Below are 17,107 nucleotides of genomic sequence, written 5' to 3'. Positions count from 1 at the left end.
TGGATGGGGAGTGGTATGGGTGTCGGTGGAAGGAATGGGAGGAGGGGAGGGAGTGAGAACTGAGATTAGTATGCAAAATAAAAAAGATTGTTTTCTGTTTTAAAAAATAAAATAAAATTATAAAAAATTAAATAATCACCAGGACTGTATACATAGTTTTACTCAACTGAATTACAAGCAATAACACTCTTAGATTCTGGGTTTGCTCAGTCTCTTGTTCCACTCATGAGTAACCCATAGCCCCTACATTCAGAGCAAACACCAAGCTGATTCTAAAAGCTAAGCAAGCTAAGCAGGTCTAGGGCAGTGACAATGTGAGGCACAGAGTTTCCCTTCAAGGAGCACAACCTGTTATCAGAGACTTAAAAAACAGTATGGTACAGCAGAAGAACTTTATTCCTTAACTTAAATTTATCTGGACCTTCCTAGTACATTGTTACTAGGAAGAAATTGTAGAAAATTAATAATAGCCTCACTTAACATAAAAAACGTAATGTCTCAATACTTACATAGGACTCAAAATGTATACTGCATTTAAGTAATCTGAACTCAAGAATCCTAATTTTCAACTAAGAGTAAGAAACATCGATTCTAATTATTCTCCACCTGTAAGCAAGAACTACATTTGATAGCACGTTTCACATTTGCTGCAATCACAATCATTAATGTAGACATATGCAAGGGGGAAAGTAATGTGAAGATAGATGATATTTTACCGGACACAACCTAGAATCCCAGAATCCTTGGAAGGCAGCTAGACTACCCCAAATGTGAGAGACCAGACTAGATGAATTCCACAAAAGCTTCTCAGCAAAACTAGTTCAAATATATCGATTAATTCACTAATTAAAAATTTAGAAGCATTGCAAATATAATTTAACTAAAACATCTTTAGGCTTTGTGACAAGAAGAGAGACAGTCCTTTACATGCCCTCTCATTACTGTCTACAAGGAAAACTTCAGTCTTCATTCAAAGACAGGATACAAAGATAAAAAACTCTGAAAACAAAGAAATGTTCAGTTAGAGTTACGCCAAAATATTTAATGCTATTTGTGGCTATTGTGAAGGGTAATGTTTCTCTGATTTCTTTCTCAGCCTGTTTATCAACTGTCTAAAGGATGGCTACTGATTCTTTTTTGAGATATTTCTGTATCCTGCTACATTATTGAAGGTGTTTACAAGTTGTAGGAGTTCCTTGGTAGAATTATTGGGGTCACTTACGTGAACGTTTGACTGCTTCTTTTCCAATTTATATCCGCTTGATCACCTTTTCTTGTCTTATTGCTCTAGCTAGAACCTCAAATACTATATTGAACAGATACGGAGAGAGTAGATAACCTTGCCTTGTACCTGATTTCAGTGGGATGTTGGCTGTTGGCTTTCTATATATTGCCTTTACTATGTTTAGGTATGTTCCTTGTAACCCTGCTCTGTCCAAGACCTTTATTATGAAGGGGTGCTGTATTTTGTCAAAGGCTTTTTCAGTATCTAATGAGAAGAGTGTGTGTTTTTGTTTGTTCACTTGTTTATATAGTGGATTACATTGACAAACTTTTCTATGTTCAAAGATACCTGCATTTCTGGGATGAAGCCAACTTGGTAATGGTAGATGATTTTTTCTGTGTTCTTGGACTCAGTTTGCCAGTAATTTAGTGACTAATTTTATATCTATGTTCATGAGTGAGACTGGTTTGTAATTCCCTGATGGAGGAAGGTCATTGGTTAAAAAATAAAGAAACTGCTTGGCCCTGATAGGTTAAAAAAATAGGTGGGTGGAGTAAACAGAACAGAATGCTGGGAGGAAGAGGAAGTGAGCTCAGACGCCATGCTCCCCTCTCCCAGGCAGATGCGATGCAGCCAGCCACCAGGTCAGACATGCCGAATCTTTCCTGGTAAGCGCACCTTGTGGTGCTACATAGATTATTAGAAATGGGTTAAGAGGCTGAAACTAATGGGCCAGGCAGTGTTTAAAAGAATACAATTTGTGTGTTGTTATTTCGGGGTATAAGCTAGCCAAGCGGCCAGGAGCCGGGCTGTGGGAAGAGGCCCACAGCTCCCTACAACAATTCCCTTTCTTAGCAATGTCTTTGTGGGTTTTGAGTATCAGGGTAATTGTAGCCTCATAAAAAGTTTGACAATGTTCCTTCTGTTTCTATTGTGTGGAACAATTTGAGGAGTATTGGTTATTTGTTTTTCTTTGAAAATCATATAGAATTCTGTGCTGAAACCATCTGGTCCTGGGCTTTTTTTGGTTGGGAGACAGTTGATTACTGTTTCTATTTCTTTAGCGATTATAGGTCTATTTAATTTGCTAATCTGGTTTTGACTTAATTTTGGTAAGTAATATTTATCCAGAAATTTGTTCATTTCCTTTAAGTTTTCCAATTTTGTGGAGTACAGATTTTCAAAGTATGCCCTGATGATTCTCTGGATTTCCTCCATGTCTGTTGGTATGTCCCTTTTTGTTTCTGATTTTGTTAATTTGGATATTCTTTCTCTGACTTTTGGTTAGTTGGATAAAGGACTGTCTATTTTGTTGATTTTCTTGAAGAAACAACTCTTCATCTCATTGAGTCTTTGTATTGTTTTGTTTCTATTTTGTTGATTAATTTGATTATTTCCTGCTGTCTAATCCTCCTGGGTGAATTTCCATCTTTATGTTCTAGAGTTCTCAGGTGTTCTGTTAACTCACTAGTATGGGATTTTTCCAGCTCCATTATGTAAGCATTTAGTGCTATGAACTTTCCTCTTAAAACTGTGTTCCATAAATGTAGGTATGTTGTGTGGTCATTTTCAATGAATTTTAGGAAGTCTTTAAGTTCTTTATTTCCTCCTTAAACCATTGGTGACTTGGGTAGTACTGTTTAATTTCCACGTGTTTTGGGGCTTTCTGAACTTAGTGTTGCTGTCGAATTCTAATTTTAAGCCACAAATGGAAGACTTGTATTACAACAACTATAAATCTTTGAAGAAAGAAATTGAAGAAGACACCAGAAAAATGAAAAGATCTCCCATGCTCTTGGGTAGGTTGGCATAGTAAAAATGGCAATCTTACCAAAAGCAATCTACAGACTCAACGCAATGCGCACTATCAAAATCCCAGAAAAATTCTTCACAGACCTTGAAAGAACAATACCCAACTTCATATGGAAAAACAAAAATCCCAGGATAGCCAAAACAATCCTGTACAGGAACTTCTAGAGGCACCACAGTACCAGACTTCAAACTCCACTATAGAACTACAGCATGGATTGGCATAAAAACAGACAGGTGGGCCAATAGAATTGAATCAAACACTGAGAAATCAATCCACGCACCTATGAACACCTGACTTTTGAAAAAGAAGTAAAAATATAAAACGGAAAAAAAAGAAGGCATATTCAACAAATAGTGCTGGCATAACTGGATATCAACATGTACAAGAATGAAAATAGATCCATACCCATCGCCAATCAGAAAACTCAAGTCCAAATAAATCAAAGACCTCAACATAAAACCAACCACAATGAACCTCAAAGAAGAGAAAGTGGGAAGTACTCTTGAACGCATTGGCACAGGAGACCACTTCCTAAATATAACCCCAGTAGCACAGACACTGAAACAATTATTAAATGGGACCTCCTGAAACTGAAAAGCTCTGTATAGCAAAGGATACGATCAACAAGACCAAACGACAGCCTACAGAATGGGAAAAGATCTTCACTAACCCCACAACACACAGAGGGCTGGTCTCCAAAATATACAAAGAACTCAAGAAATTGGTCATCAAAAGAACAAATAATCCAATAAAAAAATGGGGTACAGACCTAAAGAGAGAACTCTCAACAGAGGAATCTAAAATGACTGATCGATACTTAAGGAAATACTCAGCATCCTTAGTCATAAGAGAAATGCAAATCAAAACAACTCTGAGATTTCATCTTACACCTGTAAGAATGGCCAAGATCAAAAACACTGATGACAGCTCATGCTGGAGAGGTTGTGGGGAAAAGGGAACACTCCTGCCTTGCTGATGGGAGTGCAAACTGGTACAGCCCCTTTGATTATGAGTATGGAGATTTCTCAGAAAATTAGGAAAAACATACCTCAAGACCCACTTTTGGCTACATACTCAAAGGATGTTCAATCATACCATAAGGATATATGCTCAACTATGTTCATAGCAGCATTATTTGAATAGCCAGAACCTAGAAACAATCTAAATGTCCTTCAACTGAAGAATGGATAAAGAAAATGTGCTACATTTATACAATGGAGTACTAAACAGAAATAATAATAATGACATCTTAAATGTCAAATGGATGGATCTAGAAAACAAGAGCAAGGTAAGCCAGACCCAGAAAGATGAATACAGAATGTATTCACTTATAGGTGGCTTTTAGACATAAAGCAAAGAAAAACTAGCCAACAATTAAGAACCCCAGATAACCTAGACAACAAAGAGATCCCAAAGAGGGACATACATGAATCTAATCTACATGGGAAGTAGAAAAAGACATGAACTCCTGAGTAAATTGGGAGCATGGGGATCATGGGAGAGGGTAAAGGAGAGAGGAGAGGAAGGTATAAAAGGGAGGAGAGTTTGAGAAAATGATATATAGATCAATAAAAACAAAATAAAAAAACAAGTCTTAAAGAAAACTAAGAAATGAAGTCATTTAACTGCACAGTTATCCAACTGTGAAAAAACCCACAAATGAAGTAAAAACTAACACAAAATATGTATTAGGCAAAGGGCTTGATCCATTTACAGAAATTACACCAAAGAAAAAATATTTTCAAACATCAAACAAGTATTTCTTTCCTTTTCTTTCTTTTTCCCAGAATTTACAAACTAGCTATGAATGATTCTGGCAGACACATCTGTGAAAACTGTGATTAAAGAAACTTCTTTAGGAAATGTTTCATCTCCATGCTGACAACCCAGGCTAAGAATATTGTATTTCAGATTCTTGGGTCTGCCTTATTATACCATCGTCATTTTGCCAAAAAAGGGAATGTATAAACATTGGTCATGTATTATAGTAGGAGGCTGCTCATTCATTCCTGGCTGAATAAATAATCATACAGAAACTATATTAATTACAACACTGTTTAGCCAATACCTTACGTATAATTTTAGCTAACTCTTACATCTTAAATTAACCCATTTCTATTCATCTGTGTGTCACCACGAGGCTGTGGTTACCCTTAAGATTTTGGCGGGCATCTCTCCCCTTTGGCAGCTACATGGTACCTCCTTGACTTCATCTACTTTCTCTCTATGTATCTGTTCAGATTTCTCACCTGGATTTACTCTACTAAGCCATTGGCCTAAACAGCTTCTTTAATAATCAATGGTAACAAAATATACTCATAGCATACAGAGGGGAATCCCACATCAATAGACCAAAGATTGATATCTATAGAGACTCACTAGACTTCCTGATGCTCTGTAATCATCATTTGCTTTCTCATAATAATCAACATAGAAAAAAATTGAGAAACAACATTGTAAGCTAATTATGAAGTTTACTGGATTCCTAGTTGCTCTTTTCCTTAAAAAAGAACAAATACCTGGTCCAAAGCCATGAGCCACATGTTCCTACTTGACACTGAAGAGTTAAGATGATGTTCTACTATGATTTGCCTAGCTCTGAGTCCTACAGCTCAAACCCTAATATCCCTCTGTCCAATATTTTTCTTTGAAAATGACTGCATTTCCTTTTATTAATGAATGTGTTTTCAACTTGGTGTATACCAAACCTGGAGAAAATATAAACTTGGGAACAATCATATTGCCAGAGGGATCACAGCAATATCCTGTGATTTATATTATTTTAATCATTCTGCTTAATACTTGTGTATTTTAGTGCTTGAAATTTATTTTTCCTGCCTTGATTTGTCTGTTTGAAATGGGAATATTTATTGTGTATTTCAAGGACCAGGAAATGGAATGCAATAGCATTTAAGACATGCAAAAATAATTTTTTCATAAACCCCACTACACGCAATGCTGCACCTGATGACCAGAACCCAGTGACGTCACCCAGTCCAGATAAGCAGACACAGTCCTAGAACCGAGTGACACCCACTAGACAGGATATAAGTAGATGATAAGAGCAATGCTCTGCCCTCCACATCTAGAGAGACATCACCTTCTTCTGCCCAGCAGCTGGAGAACTCCCCCAGGATCCTGACCCTTGGATTGGAGACTTCTGTTAGAAACTGGACCTGACCTTCAGCTAAGATGTCACACAGGCAAGCAGCCTTAAAAAGATAGGCTCAGGGCTGTAGTTAGGAATTTATAGGGTAAACCTTGTGTGATGACCATCAGCATAATAAATATAACGTTTGCAACACTAACTATGCATAGCTACCTCCTTGCTCACGTAAGTTAGGATCTCTTAGAAAACTTCTGTTCCTGTGATTGATGACTGGATGTAAACGGCATTAGAATGAGGAAAGGAAGACTTTCTACACCAATGCACAGTCTTTCAAGGATACCACGTATGATACCCTGTATGATATGTATTATACCACGAGGGCAACTTTTTTTTTTTTTTTTGCTCTGATTGCTTTATAAATCATGAGATCATTTGAAAACAAATCTAACTCTTGTGTGTGTTTTTGTTCTGTTTTTGTTTTCATAGGCAGGGTTTCTCTGTGTAGGTGTGTGTGGTTTTGTTTTGTTTTTGTTTTCGTAGGCAGGGTTTCTCTGTATAGCTTTGGAGCCTGTCCTGGAACTCACTCTGTAGACCAGGCTGGCCTCAAACTCACAGAGATCTCTGCCTGCCTCTGATTCCAAAGTACTGGGATTAAAGGTGTGCACCAGCAGGGCCCAGTTTATCTCTATTCCTTTTGTGTATGTTTGTGTGTTCAAGAGAATATCTTCCATGAGTATACAGGTGACAAACCCAAAAAGATGGTATCAGATGCCCTAAACCTGGACTAGCAGGTGGCTATGAGCCTCCCAACTGGGGAGCTTGGATCTAAACTCATATCACTCCCAAGAAGAATATATGCTAAGACACCAGCCAAGAATTATAGTCCTTTTTATTCAAAACACTAAAGTCTTTCACAGATTAACAACAACAAAACCTAAATAAATAAAGTAAATAAATGATCCTTGATAACATAACACACCAATATTAAGAAGTTGTATATAGTAAATTTGCACCATAAACTGAATACAATCGAAACACAATGCCCAACAATTTATACCAGGAAAGCTGATTCCAAAGCTACATAAAAAATAGAAACCCTTAGAATGCTCAATGGGATTATGAAAAAAAGAGGACACACAGTGTGATTTCTATGTTTACCAAAAAAAGCTATAGTAATAAAGAATGTATATAATATTTGTGAAAAAATAAGGGGAATATAAAAAAAAACCATGAACAAATGCATGAAAATATAGTCAAATTTTAAGTAAAAGACCAAAGGAAATTCAGCCAGGAAACTGTGACCCTGACCAATGTTAACCAACTGCCTAAGATTCTATATTAATAGAAATTAAATAATCACAGACTTCACAACTCCCACAAAATTAATTCAAGGTGACCCATAAACTGTTCATTTTTGATGCTACTGATATTTTAGCCCCATGCTCCGGAGCTTTCTTTCCAAATGGAGGTGATCTCCTGTGGATCCTCCTATGGCTCTGCAACCCTTCAGCCTCCCTATGGTTTCAGGAAAACCCAGCCCCAATGATGCCCAATCACAAAATAATGTAGGAGAACAATTTAACATCTGCTTCCTGCCACATAATTATGGCACAAGACATGACATCTGCCCTATGCAACAGTCCAAGGCCACGCAAACTTGCGATACTTCTGCAGCTCAGAACCTCCATTTACCCCATGGAACTGAACTTCACAGACTCACACCATGGTGGCTGACAGGAGCAGAATGGTAAAATACTCTAATCATCCCCTTTTTCTAAACTATCTGTAACATTTATAAGACAAACCTTAAAGTGGAATGAAAACATTCAGAACATCTAGAAAACAAGTCTTCGGTTTTCCAATCTGTCTTCCTTCTATACAACAAAAGCAATGCCGGGGCGCACACACTGGACGTTGATATTACAAGCAGAGCCTCCCCATCCCCAAGGAATTCACACTGGAGTGGCACAGAGGCCACTATCAAGGTCACCACAAGGAGCAATAGAACCACAGTCTGACTCACTGTCCACCCCAGTCCAGCAGTTTGGACTCGGATAGCTCAGCCAAACTGCTCTTCCTGGTCTGGCATAGCTGTGGTCTTCCTCACAGCTCCCTAAAACAGAATCAGAGGGGATTCCTGGAAAGAACCAGTAAGCTACCTCCCATTATCGCTCCTGATTGCTAAGCCTTCCCAGAGTCCCTGATTAGCTAGGGCCGCCTTGCTGGGCCTCAGGATGGTAGCAGTTCCACTACTGGATGAGCAGAGATGAAATGATTCAGACAGTCAGGCCTTCCCAGGTCTGCCCTTCTACCCAAGGGTCAGGAAATTTGTAGTTCAGTAGAATCTTTCATTTTCCTATATCACTTACTGTTCCTCTTCCAAGGCACAGGATCCTTTGTGTGCACATTCCATTACAACTCAATGTCCAGTGCAGCCAACTCTTTGCTTCACAGCTGGGAAGTGCTGCAGCCAAACACAGGTCACATTCAAACCGTAACTCTTGTTAAACAAAAAGAAGCCATGGATTAGAAAACAATGAAGTGCCTATGGGAGGGCTTGTAGGAAAGAAATGGTATAAATGATGAATTATAATGCCAAAAAAATATGTTAAAAAGTTGAAAGAGGCTTTATAGGCACGTGCTTCAGAGGCTAGAAATTTGTATTAGAGCACACCAAGTACTGCTCACGGCATTGTTCTCAGGGTGTGCATCGTAACCCTTTAAAACAGCCATGTTAGGCAAGGAGACACCATTCACCCAGTTCTTTTATTTTGGTTCTACTAGTGTAACCATAGTGATTTGGTTTCAGGAAAGTTCAGTTCTTTATCCACATTCTTGATTGCCAGGTCAATCTGACAAGGTGAAACTGACAAATGGCCAGTCAGTAAATTTACCAATCATCTAAACTTGATTGATTACCTTACTACTCAAGCTAATGTCAACCACTGTCAAAGCAGGAAAGCTTTCACCCTCCTTCTTGCCCATCCCTTTCTGTGCTGTGACTACACCTGCTGTGTAGTTGATCAGTGAGCTCAATTCTTTTCCCAATAAAACCAGACAGACTAGACGACACTCATTCACTGGTCTGTTTTTCCTTCTCACAGACCTGTTGATCCCAGCCCAGAAGGAGTAGCAGCAGGACTGTCTTCCCATCTCTGGGCAACAGAGGCAGGATTAAATGTTCAAATCAATTCTCAATTACATAGTGTGAGGTAAGCTTGAGCTACAGGAGACACTGATCTAAACCAAAGGTTCTCAACCTTCCTAATGCTGTAACCCTTTAACACAGTTCCTCATGTTGTGATGAACCTCCAACTATAAAGTTATTTTCACTGCTAACTTGATAACTAATTTGCTACTGTTATGAATGTAATATAAATATCTGTGTATTCTGATGGTTTTAGGCCATTCCTGTGATAGAGTCCTTTGATCCCGCTAAAGGGAACCCTGACAGATTAGGTTGAGTATCACTACTCTAAACTGATGCAAATAAATAAGTAAATAGCACCCATGAAAATAATGGAATGAAATTATTAATGACTGGGAAACATTGGAAAATAGAAACAAATAGAGTTCAGAGCAGTAATGCATTTAAAGAAAATAAAATTTTAAAAATCATACCAATCATGAATTTTTAAAAATTATAAAAAAAAAATTGAAAGGACACTGACTGGGCACTGAAAGGATGCTGACTTTGAAATTCCTTGGTAGAGAGAATGCCGTTAATAAGATATTGTTTGACTCCGTCCTGTGTGACATGTTAGCTGCTGAGGTCTGTGAACGGACACAGATTTACATCCAATATCCTTTCCCTCAAACCTCTCAGCAGGCTTAGATGTGTCAACCAGGATACACATACCTACATAGCAGGGTTCCCTAACTGGAAACTAAATACTCCGAATTTCAAGCTTCCCTTCCTAAATTGTACACCCACCCATCCTGTCTGTCTTCAATCAATCACATGAAGGAATTAATACATGCTGGGAAATTACACACAAAGTCATTCACACTGTCCAATCAGGTCCCTCTTCATGGTGGAGACCAACGCCTGCAGCCTTAGCCTTCAGGCTCAGGTCTAGCTATTGTCTAGTCTGTTTCCCCTGCAGTGCACTAGGTACACTGTTCCTCCTCTTCTGGTCTGAAGGGAGAAGCCATGCTCGACACACAAACCCTTTGCCTGTTACTGGAATGCACAACCCCCACGTGACTGTAACTGATCATTTTAGAACTCCGTGTTGTTACAGACCTATAATCCAAGAAATGAGGGCGGTTAGTCAGGAGGCTAGCAAGAGCAATGCCCTGTTGCACTACAGACAGGGTTCAAGTTCACCTCAGTCAACATCAGAGACCTTGACTCAGAACCATTTTTCAAAAAGCCTGGAGATGCAGCTGTTTCAGAATTTCTACACCTGTATGTCACAGATGGACTTATTGTTGGTGGTGACTCTGTCATGGCCCCTTGAGCAGCTCGTTAGAGCCTGTTCTTTGATGGTGAGGGGATTTAGGAGTGGGTCTGTGGTTGGTTGTAAAGCAGGGTTGTCTCCTTTCTTATGGAAAGGAAGCTTGATGGCTGGTTAATCCTGGTGAATATTTACATTTTAACATACTAATCTCTAACAGGCATGCATAGTTAGCATATACTTGTCTTTGGGGTATTTGGAGGTAGCCCTTCCTTAGCTAAATTCTACTTTGTGTGACTTAATGTCTTCTAAGAATTGCTAAGTCCTTATAGCATCAAATCTATTATCAACAATTCTACTCTTCCACATCACAGTTTGGCAGGGGAATGCTCCTCTACACAGAAGATACAATTTACAAGCTCCACTAAATTAACTCCAGATGGGTCCTAAACCTAAATGTTAATGTTAAAAGTGAAGAACTTGTGAAACATATTAGAGGCCAGGGCTCTCTGCGTTTGGCAAATCTGCCTTCCATTAAGACAATACAAGCACTACAGGCGCTAGCATTTTCACAGTGAAATACAATACAAGCATTTTACAACGACGTCAAAAACAAGGATATTTCTAAGCGCAGTCTCGCTTCCAATGCGCTGCACAGACTCAGCCAGAGGAGTGAAGGTATTCCGAGGCTTCTGCCAGGCTCAGGGTGTTGCGCTGACCAGGCAGGAGCATTCTGAACTGTCTGACTTCTGGCTTCCACCCGGGCAGGGGAGGACCCACCACACGAGCTCCCGCGGCTCAGCCGGCCACTCCACCCACTCTGGGGACAGAGGCCACTGGCTCACCATTGCCAGCTACGCCTCCCCATCTGGGGACAGAAGCCCCTCACTCACCATGGTGCAGCTACACGCTCTAGGCAACAGAATCACGTCACAGAACACAACTCGCTTCTTCCTCAGCGTAGAAGCTGAGCTAGAAGCCTCGCTCCCGGAAGAACCGGGATTGGCCAGTCCTCTGGAAGTATTGATTGGCTAGAGAAGCCTGAGTGACGGGTTGAGTTCCCTTGGAGACAGACTTAATGAGCTGAAGAGAAATGGCACAGTTGTTCCCAGGCCTGGCTTCCACCAGAAGCACAGACCTATCCCAGATTGGCTGGAGATTTATGCCCAATTAAACAGCAAGTCGCTTGTTAATGTAAACCGATGGTTTCAGTTTTAAAAGGAATATTCTCATAAGGAGGTTAATTAGAAAATGTTGCTCAAGAAGAAAACAGGGTATCTCAAGAACATTATAAACAAAGTCTACATTGGTGTTGGGACTGTTACCAAAGACACATGTGTAGAAAAAGTAGTGTTCAAAAAAATGAATGAATGAATAAATAAATAAATAAATAAAATATAAAAAAAAGTAGCGTTCTCAGGATCTGAAGCAACCCCTCCACAAAGATCCTGTTCCCAGACCTTTGTCAGCTCTTCCAAGCATATTCCTGGTTTTAGAGAAGGAACTCTCAATACATCAGGCCCTTAGGGAAAGCTCCCAAGGTGTAGGCAGGTTGACAAACTCGGAAATACCTACTTTCTCAAGTACCTTCTAGAAGGTCTGCACTTTGCATTTGACGTTTAAGTTTAAGAAGCATTTGGAGTTAATTTTGTGGAGATTGTAAATGACATCTTCTATACTGGGTAGCACCCCACTACCAAGCTGTGATGTAAAAGAATAGAACTGGTGATATAAAGGATTTACCAGTGCTTAGGAGATAGTAAGCCACACAAGTAGAATTTAGCTAAGGAAAGTCTGCCTCTGAAATACCCCAAAGTTAAGTAGTATGCTAACCAGGCCTGTTAAAGATTAGGATGCTAGGATGCAAATGTTTGCTTACCTTTATGTATATGTTATTGTTCACAGGTCTGTGGTAAAAACTGTTAATTAGATATAAACCCATGGAGAGTAGAGGAAGAACCTTCTGTGTAAAGATCTCTGTATACTATTGTTCGACCCTAAGTGTCCAATCACCGAGGAGAAGGAGTCACCCCAAGAGACCATCTCCACATCACAGCTGATGTAAAAGCATGAGGATTTTATTAATTCTGTCATGGCAGGGTCTTCCAGCAGTTGGGAGGCTAGAAGACCCTAAATGTCTGGTACAGGCTATTTTTAAAGGGAAAAACCACAGAAGGAAGAGGTGTCTGGGGGGTTGCTCTTTAACTATTATTATTGGCTTATTCAAAAAGGCTATTACCAATAATTGGCTGGAGAGTGGTTGCCAGATCAGGTGAGGTAAAGGGAAACTTCTGAGGGTCACTTTGCCCCTATTCAGGGACTAAGTCAAAGCATCAGTAACTGAGTCAACACCTAAGGGTTATCTTGCCCCTATTCAGGGAGATGGAAAGTTCCCAAAATCTCAGTATGTGCATGCATAACTATCATGTCCTTGGTTCCCAGGGGAGGAGGGGAAAAGTACTGAGAGTTGTCAGAAATGGCTTCAGAATTGTCTTAAAGTTCTACACCATGCTGGAGCATCATAGTTTTAAGAGGATTTCTTATTTTTGTTGTACTGGGTGCTATAAACATCAATTTGATAATGTTTTCTTATGTTTTTATTTTTCTTTGTATCTCCTACATACACCCGTTAAAAACCAAAAGCATGGGTTAACTTAGTGATGCCATGTATTAAAAGAAGACTGTCTTGTGTTTTCTGTAAGAATTAGTTTAACAGATTGTACTAAGTCATATTAATTTATTACATTATATTATACACAGTTTCTACTCATCTTTCTTTTATTTAATTTCTGCTCAGCACTATCTTAAGACAAACAACTGGCACTTCCTATGGTCAGCTGTGACTGTTCACAGAGGATGTGACCACCACCAGGTTTGCTGATTATTGATATTCCAACATAGAAGGTATCCTCTCCTTCTGAGTAGACAGCCTCTTTCCCAGGCAACTGTATGAAATTCAGCCCTAATGACATGTTGACCTTGTGGGTTTGGGAAGGAGCTAGAGTACAGAGCCCGGAAAAGACTTGGGAGGAGCTGGATTCTTCATTTGCACCTATGAGAAAGTCATCTTAAAGGTGGGAATTTACCCTGAGTGCCCGCAGGCTTACCTCCTCTTTCCACTGAGCAATATAATGCAGTGCTAGAGAACATGGGCAGGGGAGAGTAGAGAAGCTGAGCTCCACACATGCAGGTGTGGGAGAGCCCCTGTGCATACTGGGTGGAGACAGTCTGTGTGACTGCCTTTCAGTATCAGTATAGTTATCAGTATAGTTAGAGTTGCTATTGCTGTAAAGAAACACCATAGCTATGAAAACTCTTAGAAAGGAAAAATCTTTCATTGGGGACGGCTTACAGTTTCTTAGGGTTTAGTCCATTTTTGTAATGGTCAGAAGCACGGTAGTGTACAGGTTGACATGGTGCGAGAGAAGAAGCTGAGAAATCTACATCCAGATCAGCAGGGAGCTGAAGGTGACTATGACACACTTCCTCCACAAGGACACATTTCCTAACAGTGCCACTCCCTATGAGAATTTGGGACCAATCTGATTTGAACCACCACAGTATCCAAACTCCTGCATCTCCTCAACCATGGTCAGTAAGAAAAGTTCAATAAACTCATTGGTTTCCCCAGAGTGGACATTGGTGAAATTGTACTCATATTGTCATTGGGACTTATGGAGATGGGATATTTATTGTTTTGTACCCTTCCACCAGGGAGAAAATTCTCACAACAAATCGTAAATATATTTGCTAATGTTCCCATGTCTCATGATATTAGAAAAAGGAAACAGTATGTAAAAGAACATGTTAGAAGAATGAAAACATAGAAATGCCCTTAGTAAAGCAGGGCTCAGATATACGAGGATGATAATTGCTCCATGGCTCCAGAATAAAAAAAAGACTAGAAAATTTTCGCAATTATGAGTGTCTGAGTAAGTTGTTTAATAAACATAAAAGATGATATTTAGAGATTATTACTGTATTAAAGTTGACATGAAAATATTTCTCTTACCATATATTAAAAAAAAAACAAAATCCATACACAATTATTAAAGAAAAATTCTGAGGCAAACCACAAGTGACCATGAAAACACCCAGCACAGCTTGCTTTCCTCAACCTCGGCTGTGCCTATTACCTCAGGGCCACTCTCTCCAGTTTTAGGTAGTCCAAGACTTGTTAACCCTTTCTTAGCCAACTGAATAGAAACTCTGCCTCTCAGACTAAAAGCTCTTTTCAAATTGGATAATGGACTGGCCTCATGAATAAAATTTCCATAACATTGACTGTCAAGTTGGGAGCATAGGCCCGAGCCCCTGGTGTCTATCCCAGCCCCCAGGCCTGGTCTGGACTCCAAATCCCAGCAGGCCAGGTCCTGACCTCTCCCTGGGGTCAGGACCACTCCCCAGGGTATTTAAGTGATCCCCCCCCCCCAAAGAGGAATACGTGGTCTCCCTTTCTTCCTCCAGGGGGTCGCGTTCGCGCCCCTCGGGGCCACCCGAGAGCACAGAACTCCCATTAAACCTGGATATTTCTTAATTTGGCTTGTATTGATTTGGCAGGGAGCTCGCATTAGGAAATATTCCTAATATTGACAAGATCAGATGTCAATTGTTTCAAGGACTGGCTACAGTGTAAGTCAATAAAAATTTTATTGAGTTATGACTGGCTATTGCAATATTATACAGTAGCTAAAAGTCCCAAACTGATGTAAAATTGACCTTGTGGGTACTTTTTGGATACTATTCTCATGTGGTTAAAGAGACTAAAAGGGAGACTATTTCTCCCCTTTCCATATGATTTCAACGAGGACCCTGGGGATTAAAGTCATTGATCCCTGATTATCTTGTTCACAGATGCCATGGAGACCCTGTTCAACAAATTAGTCTTTAAAAAAAGGAGGGTCAATGTGGGGAAAGATTTAGCCAAGGCTTCAAAGGAAGCTACAGTACATAAAACACAGACTTTTATTTATCCTCACAATGAAGGACAACTGGTAAAAGAAAGGTTAGACAACTTCCTCTCAAGCCCACGTGACCCCTGAGGACTAGTTGCTTGGCCTTGACAACACAGAAAGAAAAGTGAATTCTGGACCCCTGCATTGTCTTCAGCACTCAGCAGAAACATCTGGAAAAAATAATAAGAACCCAAGGGATCCAGCTCCACAGGCAATATATGTAAGTCTGCAGGAGATGTTAGTGAGACAACCAATCTCAATTATATTTTCTTCTTCACACAGAGATGTTACCCAGATGTGAGACATCAGACCTTGGTTCCCTGAGCAACTGCTAACAGACAAGTAAGGCAGGTTCGTGATTGCTTTAACCCCCCAAAATTAAATGATGACTAAATGTCTCTTATCTTCCTATTCAGAAGCATCATAGGAAAGGTACCATGCTGACTTTTAGCTGAATGAACAGCTATGAAAGGGTGTGAAAGCTGATTGTTGGATTCATCTCTCTGGAAATAAAGCTTAGAGACGAAAAGTATTCATCTAATAGATGGGGGCTATTGTGAGCCCTTCAGGAATGTCTTATGGACTTTGAACATTTTATAACTTTCCAGACACCAGTAGCGTAATTCTTTTCTTGTCTATATCTGAGAGTTTGGACTTAACAACAGGCCCTCTGGAATGGTGTCCCAATACGGCTATTTGATACCCCCAAATTCACCTGGAAGAAGCCAGATCTGTCATCACCCGAATCCCATAATGGTAGTTAGGGTTACCTCTTCAGAGGGAGGTGAGATAAGAACTGGAGCTAGAAATCGACTAGGAAGTTTAGGGTAAAAACACCCCAAAGACAAGTAGCCAGTTGCTTTTTTAACTAAAAGCCAGGAGTGTCAGTGGGACTCTTAACAATTACATCCTTGTCAGAGGACAAAGATGACAAAGTGTTCTGGGAGCTCTGTTCTCTACTGGTAAATGATTCTGGGGTCCTTGGTCAATAGAATACAATCTCTGGCCTGAGTACTGATGTAACATTTCAGTGGGGACAGGTCCGTCTCCAAGTCAAGGAATCTGGTCTGTGGAGCACAAAAATAATGGTCATTCAGGACATTTATAGACTACCTATAATTGATTTACTCATTGTCCTTTAGGAATCCCAACAGCAGACAAAACTGAAAAACTTTAAGACTCATTCCTGCTCCTCCTTTTCTGTATATAACGGTTTGTAATATGTGGACGATGAATTCCCACTCTTATCCAAGCACCTTGGCATTGTTACTCCCCAGTAAAATCCTGAGCTGTACTGGCACACTCATTCCCCTGTCTCTTTTTCCTTCCCACAGACCAGTCAATACCAGGCCTGGAATGAATGGCATATGGGCTTGGAGGCAGGAAAGAGACTGTGGAAATGATGTAATTATAGTCCTAGAAATTATGCTGAAAAGTTTGAACAGACTTTATGGCCATGTGATCCAGAGACTAGGGATTTGTGTTAGAGGGCACCAAACACTACTCACGCCTTTTCTCTCAGGCAGTACATCTTAAACCTGGAAAATAACAATCCTCTTAGGCAGAGCCACAGCATTTTATTGGAACTTCTACATTGGTTAATGT

General features: G+C 39.9%; 1 protein-coding gene across 1 annotated transcript in view; it reads right to left on the bottom strand.

Moving 5' to 3' along the window:
- The window catches only part of LOC121463017 (zinc finger protein 120-like), a 28,328-nt gene extending 16,838 nt beyond the window's left edge, over positions 1–11,490 (bottom strand). Inside the window, exons 1-2 of the mRNA XM_041675046.1 lie at positions 11,441–11,490; positions 8,517–8,647 (exon numbers count right to left, since the gene is read on the bottom strand). Of these exons, the coding sequence (XP_041530980.1) occupies positions 8,517–8,555 (39 nt within the window). The 5' untranslated portion in view covers positions 8,556–8,647; positions 11,441–11,490. The remainder of the gene's footprint in view (positions 1–8,516; positions 8,648–11,440) is intronic.
- Between the last annotated feature and the right edge of the window lie 5,617 nt (positions 11,491–17,107).

The sequence above is a fragment of the Microtus oregoni genome, unplaced genomic scaffold (genome assembly GCF_018167655.1).
Source record: "Microtus oregoni isolate MIOR12 unplaced genomic scaffold, Mior012 000025F_ref0000491, whole genome shotgun sequence".
Taxonomy (NCBI): Eukaryota; Metazoa; Chordata; class Mammalia; order Rodentia; family Cricetidae; genus Microtus; species Microtus oregoni.
The sequence above is the reverse complement of the archived record's forward strand: the minus strand, read 5'-3'. Positions and strand labels throughout refer to the sequence as shown.